At 36.2% G+C, this 10,938-nt stretch overlaps 1 protein-coding gene and 1 pseudogene across 1 annotated transcript; both read left to right on the plus strand.

Moving 5' to 3' along the window:
• The first annotated feature begins 703 nt into the window (after nucleotides 1-703).
• Nucleotides 704-2,558, plus strand: LOC143605338 (UDP-glycosyltransferase 83A1 pseudogene; annotated as a pseudogene).
• Nucleotides 2,559-4,128: 1,570 nt separating this feature from the next.
• On the plus strand, nucleotides 4,129-6,850 carry LOC143605339 (uncharacterized). Its single transcript, XM_077081492.1, has 3 exons — nucleotides 4,129-4,287; nucleotides 4,349-4,999; nucleotides 5,744-6,850. Exons 1-3 carry the CDS (start codon nucleotides 4,129-4,131, stop codon nucleotides 6,848-6,850), a joined length of 1,917 nt encoding a protein of 638 aa, XP_076937607.1.
• Nucleotides 6,851-10,938: the final 4,088 nt, after the last annotated feature.

The raw sequence follows: 10,938 nt of genomic DNA on the forward strand, positions 1-10,938 counted from the left end.
TGGGAACGCATGTGGACCAGCTAACACTAAGGTCATTCCAGGGAATGTGTGGGTGTGCTTAGGCTATGTGGTATGGTTTAAGATTCACCATTGGTATGAAGTAGGTGGCTTTGGCTTAAATATCTTAAAGAAATGCGTGTAGTTAGTACTTGTGTCATGTTGAGCATGTTTTGAAATGTTACTAGGGTTGAAACATTAATTGAGAAATTAGTTGTGTCTTTGGATTTAAATAATGAAGTCGTCTTTTTGACAAGAACTATAAAATAACATTTTTCACACTTGTTCACAAAATACGGTTGATTATTATTCACATAAATATGGTTCCAACATATATGATTCAATGGGTTCTATGTGTTTTTCTCAAATTTAATTTTATATAATATAACTCGTATTATTTTGGTTTGAAAGGAATTTACTTAACTTAGTATTTCAACAAGAAAAAAATATACATATAAAATGTGTGAAAGGAGTGGGTAAAGATGGACATTTCCCATGTAGAAAAATAAATTGGGACACAATGATTTGATATTGATATGGAGAAAAAAAAAAGATGAAAATGAAGTTCGTTTCCCTTAACAACCGACCTGCTCTTTAGATAAACAATACGAGCACCTCTAGTGACCCACGAGCACATCATGCACACACAACCCCCTTATAATGCACAACACCCTAAAGAGTTCACAACCATCTATAGAAACCACCAGCTCTTACAGAAAAGTATTCCCTAGTAACCTTCTGTTTGAAATCATGGCAGACGTAAAATCACATGTTCTCATGATACCTTATCCTGCACAAGGTCATGTGATTCCTATAATGGAGCTTACTCAATGTTTGGTCAAACAAGGAGTCAAAGTTACCTTCTTAAACATAGAGGCCAATCACAAGCTCGTGACAAGCAGCTGGTTAAATCATGATGGGTTTGGAGATCAGATGCAAATGGTCTCCATCCCTGATGGGTTAGAACCATTGGATGACAGGAGTGACATTGGCAAGTTGACCTTGTCAATATTTGTAACAATGTCAGGCAAGTTGGAACAACTTATAGAGAGTATTAACAACGAAGAAAGCAACAAAATCACGTGTGTTATTGCTGATGGTTGCTTGGGATGGGCTATACGAGTGGCGAAGAAGATGGGAATTAGAAGCGCGGTGTTTTGGCCTGCATTGGTTGCAACGTTGGCTTCCGCTTTGAGCATTTCCAAATTAATTGACGACGGAATCATAAACGAGAAAGTATTTTTTTTGGATAAGCAGTTGCTTTTGGAAATAAATAACTGATAAACTAAATAAAATTTCATACTCATTGTTTTTTTCTTTTTGCATTAACTTTGTTTTTCAAATATAACACGTATGGGTTCATCTTTTCTATATATATGTTTAAAAAACTCATGCAGTTCAGAAATTTCATCTTTTCTATGTGTGTGTTTGGGCGCGCACACGCGTGTACGTATATAAAGTTGTGGGGTCAGTTGATCAAGCGCCCAATATATATATTGGATATGTTCGTGTCTTAAAAGTTTTTATCTAAACCACACGCTACCAACCAATCCAAAAAAAAACCATGTTTTCATGATTTTATTTAATCCTTCATGAACTTTATACTCTAAGTGTGCCTTTAAGTGAGAAGCCGATTCGGCTGTAAGAGACAATGCCAACTATAAAACCGGAGAACTTTGCATGGGCATGCTTTCAAGACGTGGCTATCATGGATGCCGTCTATGCTGGTAGACACTGAAGAAGCGTATAGAACCACACCATGGTTTACATGCAACTCAGCTATTGAAATGGAGCCTGCTGCACTTAGCCTGTTCCCACAGTTGTTGTCAAAAGGCCCGCTTTTGGCAAGTAACCGACTTGCTTACCAAGCAGGACAGTTCTGGCAAGAAGACCTGTCCTGCTAAGCATGGCTTGATAAAAAACCTAAAATGTCTGTTGTTTATATTGCGTTTGGGAGTTTCACAATCTTCAACAAAACTCAGTTTGAAGAATTAGCATTTGGTCTAGAACTTACCAACCAGTTGTTCTTGTGGGTCGTACGGCCTGGTATGACCAAAGAGACCACAACTACTTTCCCAAATGGTTATACGGACCGAGTTGGGTCTCGGGGAAAAATTGTGAGTTGGGCACCTCAACAAAAGGTTTTGGCTCATCCTTCTATAGCATGTTTCGTGAGTCATTGTGGTTGGAACTCTACTCTAGAGGGTGTGAAAAATGGTCTCTCGTTTTTGTGTTGGCCATACGTTGGCGATCAGTTTCTTAATAAGGCTTATATTTGTGAGATATGGAAGATCGGATTAGGGTTTAATAGAGATGAATCCGGCATCGTCACTCGAGAAGAAATAAAAGATAAGATTGAACAGCTACTCGGTGACAAAACATTCAGAGATGAAGCCTTGGTTATGAAAGAAAAGGTTACAAGTAGTGTTCGAGAAGGCGGAGACTCATACAGAAACCTTAACAGTTTTATCAAGTGGATGTTGGAAATAATCACTCACAACCGAAAGGGCATTTTAGTCATTTATGTTTATTTATATTTTAGTTTAGTTATGTTATTGTAAATAAACTACAAGGGTCAAACATGTAATTAGTTCATAGTTGTATGTATGTATCGTATCTATATATACGATGTCTGTATCATCAGTTTGTAACGAACCCATATTATTATCAATATCAGAATTCATTGTTTGATCAATTCCTTTGTGATTATCGATCCTATATATCAATATTTATCAAGAATTGGCATCAGAGCACAGATTCTTCATAGGATTATCAACAATTGATTACCCTCGTTCGCCATCCCTGATATCACGCAAATCAGATTGCAAGTTCGTCCCTGTCCCACCGATCAATCAGAAATTCGTTCAGGTATTGGAATTCGAATTAAAGGAAACCCAAATCAATTGAATTAAATGATTCAATTGGTCCGTTATTGGTGATTTCCCACTCGCGATTGTTAATTCCCAGACACGTTTCAACAATTTCAGGCCCGTTTCAAAAGAATCTGTTTCAATTTATTGTTGGAATCACATCCTGCAATAACGGTTAATTGGAACATTGTTAATCGGAATCCATAATCAACAAAGAATCCAAACTCAGGGGATTTTGTTTTGTTCACCGCTGGTTATTTTTGAAAAGTCAAAATTGGAATCAAAAGTCAAGATTTGGTTCGGGTGTTTCATCGCTGGTTATTTGGAACCTATATATTGGAAGTAATATATTGGAATTAAGATAACAACCAGATTCTAAATTTCTACAATCCAATATTTTGATACAAGTGGATAATCACACACATCAGAACCCGACATCATCATCAGGTTTATTATTCCAATTTTTAATTCTTTGTCACAGATTAGACAATAGAATTTGTTTTGTTGTTGGATTATTATAAAAACCCGTAGATTGAAAACATAATGATTTATAGGATTCCCCGTTAGAATTGAATTGTTGATGAAAATTGTTAGTATGTCAGACACAAATCAGAGTGGTCCCGCGATACATTACAAGGAAGTGGCAACACTTTCTAGTTTTCAATGTCCAATCTTAAAACCGACAAATTATACAGTTTGGGCAATACGTATTAAGACCATATTAGAGACAAATGGCCTTTGGGAAATGATTGAACCGCAAGAAACCACATAACCCGATGTGAAGAAAGATAAAACGGCCACCGCCTATCTGTTTCAATCATAACCCGAAGATTTGGTGTTGCAAGTTGCAAAGTGCAAAAGTGGAAAAGAAATATGGGACACGTTGAAAACTAGACACGTAGGAGTAGATTGTGTGCAAAAGGCACGATTACAAACCCTTAAATCCGAATTCGAATTGTTGCAAATGAAAGAAGATGAATCTATTGATTCATTCACCACTAAGTTGAACACCATAGTTTCTAGAGCAAATGGTTTAGGATCAACTTTTGATGAATCAACCCTAGTACGTAAGTTACTTAACTCCATGCCCGAAAGGTTCATCCAAATAGTAGCATCAATAGAACAGTACTCGGATTTAGATGAATGACTTTAGATGAAACCATCGGAAGACTTAAAACTTTCGAGGAACGAATCAAGTCAAAGAAAGGAAGTCTAGTTGAAAATCAGGATAAGTTGATGTTCACACGGCATGACAGTAATCATGGCCGTGGACAATCAAATGCAAGACGAGGAAGTAGGAGGTTCAATCCACGAGGCCGAGGCCGTGGACGGTTTACACCATCATCATCCCGGGAAGATTCCACTCAAGACACGTCCAAAGATTCTAACCAAAATAGAAAGAAGTTCACTAGTGACACGAGTAAGTTAGATGTTCCAAATGTAGCAAACTTGGACATTATTCTTCAAATTGCCATCAAAAGGATCATGCACAAGATCAGGCCAATCTAGTGCAAGAGGACGAAGAGCCGACCCTTTTAATGGCAATCCGTGAAGACCGTATTGATACTCAAGTAGTTTTCTTAAACGAAAAGGAGATCAAGTCCAGTAACTATAGGTTAACTGATGAAAGCATGTGGTATCTCGACAATGGTGCAAGTAACCATATGTCTGGTTCACGAGAACATTTCACTGAATTAGATGAGAAGATCAGTGGGAAGGTTCGTTTCGGTGATGCTTCGTATGTAGAAATTAAAGGCATGGGCTCAATATTGCTGGAATGTAAAAACAGGGAGCAAAGAGTTGTTACCAATGTTTATTACATTCCCGGTCTTAAAAGCAATATTTTGAGTCTAGGGCAACTAACAAAAATCGGATGTAAAGTCGTTATGGAATACAATCAGTTACGTTTGTATGACATAAAGGAAACACTTCTCATGAAAGTCGAACGTTCGAAGAATAGACTTTACATAGTTAACTTGAAGATTGGCACGCCCATCTCAATGTTAGCAAGTTTGCAAGATATTGCATGGCTATGGAACGCACGACTTTTTCATATGAGCTTTAACACGATTAAAGACATGACACAGAAGAATTTAGTTAGAGGAGTCCCGTGGATTTCACACTCCTCACAAGTCTGCGATGCATGTTTTCTTGGAAAACATAGTAGATCTCCGTTTCCAAGGCAAGCCTAATCTAGATCAACTAAACCATTAGGTTTAGTTTCAGGAGATCTTTTTGGTCCTATCTCGCCATCAACTCATTCAGGAAAGAAGTATGTTTTCTTATTAGTCGACGATTGTACAAGGTACATGTGGGTATACTTTCTCGAATCAAAAGATCAAGCGTTTGAGACGTTTAAGGAATTTAATTTGATGATAGAAATAGAGTTAGGAACCAAATTGAAGATGTTTAGAACTGATAGAGGTGGAGAATTCACGTCCAAAGATTTCTTCAAGTTCTGTAAAGAAAATGGAATAGTAAGACAACTTATACTCCCTGCAACAGAATGGCATGGTAACACGAAGAAATAGAACAATACTATCTTCTACAAGGAGTATGCTAAAGGCAAGTAATATGCCTCAGATATTTTGGGCAGAAACAGTAAGACATGCTGTCTACATCCTAAACCGAACACCGACCAGAGCTTTAGTTAATAGCACACCTTTTGAAGCGCTTAAAGGTGATAAGCCAAATTTGAAGTATCTTAAAGTCTTTGGTTGTAAGGCATATGCAAAAGTGTTACTACCACACTTAAAGAAGTTGGATGATAGAAGCATGAAATTATTTATTTAGGTAGTGAACCAGGATCAAAAGCCTATAGACTATTTGATCCTAGAACAAATAGAATTTGTGTTAGTAGGGATGTAAACTTTTAGGAAAAGGAGTATTGGAACTGGAAGGAGGAAGATGAGAGTTTTAATCAGAAAGGAAACGAATTGACAGAATTTACAGTTGACGAAGTTCCAACATCTGTTCCACCCATCAATGTCGAACCTGAGTTTGAACAAACTGAAAATCAAACTCATGAAGATGAAGAACCACTATCACCCGTTAATCCACCAAATTCACCAGTCACTCCACAATCATACACCCACGAACCAAACTCTGAAACATCTGCAAGCTCCTCAAGACCTTATGATCATACACCGTTACGCTATCAAAGTTTAGAAGATATTTATGCTCGAGCACCAGATATAATCTTAGATGAAAATGAATTGTTACTAGTTGAAGAAGAACCTAGAACGTATAAGGAGGCAGCAGTAGATGAAAAATGGATTGAAGCTATGAAAGTTGAATTAGATTCAATAAATAGGAAAAAGACTTGGATCTTGACCGATTTACCCAAGGATCATAAAGCAATAGGTTTGAAATGGGTATTCAAGACCAAGAGAGACGCAAGTGGAAATATAATAAAACACAAGGCACATTTAGTAGCAAAAGGTTATGTACAACAACATGGGATTGATTTTGAAGAAGTTTTTGCCCCGGTAGCACGAATAGAGACTGTACGTTTAATCTTAGCCTTAGCTGCTTATAACAAATGGGAAGTACACCATCTAGATGTAAAATCAGCTTTTTTACATGGAGAATTAAAGGAAGAAGTTTATGTTTCTCAACCTGAAGGCTTTGTGAAACCACAAGACAAAGGGAAACTTTACAAACTTTCTAAAGCTTTGTATGGACTACGACAAGCACCACGTGCATGGAATGTAAAGTTAGACAACACATTGAAGTCACTTGGATTTCAAAAGTGTTCGTTAGAGCAAGCAGTCATCAAGGCAAGTTCAAACTCTAATTTGATAGTTGGAGTTTATGTTGATGATTTGATTGTCACTGGATCACCGAAGAAAGAAATTGACAAGTTCAAATCACAAATGGAAGGAAAATTCAAAATGAGCGACTTAGGTTTATTAGCCTACTACTTAGGAATAGAAGTCACCCAATCAGGGGTGTTATCTCAATCAGAAAAACTGGTTATGTGAATAAGATTCTCAAGGACTCAGAAATGCTAGAGAGCAATGATACAAAGACACCAATGGATCCAGGACTTGGACTAACAAAAGTTGAAGGTGGAGAACCAGTTGATCCCACCAAGTACAGAAGTCTAATAGGATGTCTAAGGTATCTCCTTTACACGAGACCAGATTTAACTTATTCTGTAGGATTACTTAGTCGTTTCATGCAAGAACCAAAGGAGCATCATCTCAAAGCAATCAAGCAAGTTATTCGTTATATCAAAGGAACAAAATATTATGGTATAACTTATCAAAGCAATGGAGGATGCAAGTTAATTGGTTATAGTGATAGTAGCTATGGAGTTAACACTGAAGAAGGGAAAGGCACAACAGGAATAGTATTCTACTTTGGAAACTCTCCTATCAGTTGGTGCACTCAAAAGCAACCTACCGTAGCATTATCATCATGCGAGTCAGAATTCATGGCAGCAACCGCGGCAGCATGTCAAGCATTATGGTTAAAGAGACTGCTCAGCGCTTTAACCGGATGGAAAGAAGAAAAGTTCACATTGTTGGTTGATAACCGATCAGCAATAGCCTTAATGAAGAACCCCGTGTTTCATGGTAGAAGCAAGCACATCGATATACGTTATCACTTCATACGTGAATGCATCGAAAATGAACAAATAACCGTGGAACATATTGCTGGAGAATCACAGAAGGCAGACATCTTAACAAAGGCGCTACCAAGGATCAAGTTTATCACAATGAGGGAACTACTCGGTGTCAAAGACCTGCTTCAAGTTTATCGTGATTAAGGGGGTGATTGTTGGAAAGAATCACTCACAACCGAAAGGGCATTTTAGTCATTATGTTTATTTATATTTTAGTTTAGTTATGTTATTGTAAATAAACTACAAGGGTCAAACATGTAATTAGTTCATATTTGTATGTATGTATCGTATCTATATATACGATATCTGTATCATCAGTTTGTAACGAACCCATATTATTATCAATATCAGAATTCATTATTTGATCAATTCCTTTGTGATTATCGATCCTATATATCAACATTTATCAAGAGTGGATTCATGCCGGAGACAAAGATCCAAAGTAACAACCTGAGTCTACATGAACATGAATATATACAACTATTTTTAGTTTTCTATTATAATTATAAATCAGGGTCAATGGTTTGGTGCATTATCGTTGTCATTTTGTACTATTGTTGATTTCATTATATAAGAAGAGTCGAGAAGAGTTTTCTCAACCCCTTGTCGAGCAAACCATGTTGCACCCTTGCATACAAATGTACATTAAGAGCACTCCCAATTCAATGGGCTCTTCGATGGTGTCACACTCCCCATTCCCCAACATTAAACGGTCTTCGGACAACGATGATGCCAAATGTAGTAGTTGTGAGAACTACAATGCGTTACCATCGACCACTTGTTTTTAACAAAGGATATAAAAATAATAAATAATTTTCAAAGCCACTAATTAACAAATGTTGGAGGCTTGTAGCCTTGCCTAATTGCATTTATCTTTATCCAGTATGAAAATGTTTTAATCTTATAGATTGATTATGAAGATTTGTTACAACATTTTCAATTTCGTTTATTATATCTGACTCTCTCTATATATAATTGTTTACCAAAAAATCATATTTGTCACTCTTAAGTTGCTCTCACCCGCTCTCAGGCCATCGGATTACTTGATTTGTGATTTTAGGCTAATTATCATTCGTTTGACCTGAAATCACAGTTATTGGTCTCACCAAACCCAGGTAATCCTTAAATGTGTTTTAATATCTTATTTATTTGTTAAACTCCTTTCGTTATCAAACTCTAATTTAATTTATCTTCTCTACGTATTCTATGTCGTCAGTCTATCCTCTCAATCACCGGTTAACTTGTTACCATCATCAACCTCCTCTCTCATGCATCAACTACCATCGTCGCCTACATCAACTGCCAATTTCCATAAGACAAATATTTGTGTTTATGCTTGTTCGTTTAAAAAAATCAACATGTTTGTGTTCATTTATGTTCGTTCGTTACACATCTCAATTGAAACAGCCTAAATGTTAAAAAAATATATAATAAACATAACAAACTAGTATACATATTAAATCAATACAATACTACATTAAAGAACAAAACAAATCATTACAAGACATTAAATAACAAAACAATTAAAAAACCAAGACTTAAATAAATCCCCCATAAACAGGGGACTCAAACTTCAAACTAGTTTACATTATATACGAATAACGCATTTTCAATCTTGTAATTTAACAATAAAACTAGTATTTCGACCCCCTGCAGTGCGGGGGGGTTGTGAAACAATAGGCCAATTGTTCGTTGGGTTGGTTACTTGTAAAAACATAGACATTTATAAGCTTCATCAATTTTACAACATAAGTAGCTGTTAAATATACACTTCTTTGTGCCTTTACAGTGTACAAATGTGATCATCATTTGGTAATTCATGGTTGTAATCTTGTTCAAGCATCAAAAGAGTAGGTGCTTTCAGTTAGCCGGATGTCGTTGACTGAATCATCCTCTTGCTGCATTCATCCGAACCTGCGTAAGAATGGCTCTAGTTAGAATATTTGGGTGCGTATGATTGTTTAGGTATGCATACATGATGTACCCGGATGTGGTCTCTTTGAGGTCAAGGTTTTGAAATCCCGTGTTGCTGGGCATACATTGGATTATAGGTTGTTTTTGTTGTTAAAAGAGGCCGTTCATTAGATTTCAAAAGGGCGGAAGACATTTATCAATTAGATTATGCATTAGTAGTACATTCGTAGAGCTACATTTCATAAGCACTATAATTTAGCTGCATAAAAGATCAAAGAAGTAGACATAACACTCTAGACAACATACATTACTGTTAGTACACGGTTTTGTGTCTTGAGTCTTTGTATTTATCGTTTTGTTTAATGTAATAAATAATTATTTATCTAGTTAGTTCGTTAATGTAATGTCTAGTTCGCTAAGGTTGTTTAGCGAACTAAGACTTAAGTTAAGTCTCCCCTGATTCGTTAAGGATGTTTAACGAATCAGGGGGTGATTCGTTAAGTTATTTACTTTGTAATGTATGTAACGAAGCGGACTCTAGTTCGTTAGGGGATGTTAACGAACTAGGTCCGTCTTCTATTTATACGTGAACACTATTCATGAGTTATTTAAGTTTTGAGAGTAATTAACGAAGTTCTGTCAAAATCGCTCTCGATCTTCATCTTAATATTATTCACAGATACAACTACTAATACTGATAATATATATACATATAACATATAATCAAATGTAATTATGAGCTAGATGCGAGTTAAAGTATTAATCGTATTAACACAGATCTGTGATCTGTTTATAGTTATAGGATTGATTCCGGGTTCCAACAAGTGGTATCAGAGCTTTCGGGGCTCAATTACACTTGATTTGGGTGTTTATTTGAATTATTAGACTGATAATTTGTATTACGTATTACTATTGTTCTGTTTTGATTAATTTTGGATCAATTTGAGATTAATTGATTGAATTATGGATGGTTTGGACTGGGTTTGAGTTGGTTAAGGTATAGGAAAGGTTTGGAGGATTGGAATTGATGTTTGGTTTGGTTTTGGTTTAAATCAGTATTGGTTCTGGTTTGTGGCCGAAACAGAGGATTGTTTGTGGTCGAATTGGTTATGTATTAAGGATAATTGTGTTACGGGACTGATACGAGTGCATTCGCGATCGGTTTGCGAGTATGTTGATCGTTTGTTTGTGCAATTTGGTTGAAAATTGAGGTTGTATTACGAATTCAGTTCTGGGTTTAGTGTTCATATGATTTCCAGATTTCTGGAAAATATGTTTGAAGATTTGAAGATCTTTAAACAAACTTGAAGATTTGTTGATTCGTTGATCTTTTGAGTCAATTCGTTAACACTGTACATCAGATTCGTTACTCTATTCACCGAATTTGCTACTCATTTCGTTAATTTTACACTAATTCGTTATGAAGTTTGGTTTCGTTTAACCAGTTTGCTATTCTATCTGATTCGTGTTTACAGATTCGTGTGACACGTGTTTTTCTTGGAAACTGTGCTATAACAACCTTTGCCA

The sequence above is a fragment of the Bidens hawaiensis genome, unplaced genomic scaffold (assembly GCF_021521415.1).
Source record: "Bidens hawaiensis isolate Kalapana, Puna unplaced genomic scaffold, B.hawaiensis_p1.1 tig00069065_1, whole genome shotgun sequence".
Lineage (NCBI taxonomy): Eukaryota > Viridiplantae > Streptophyta > Magnoliopsida > Asterales > Asteraceae > Bidens > Bidens hawaiensis.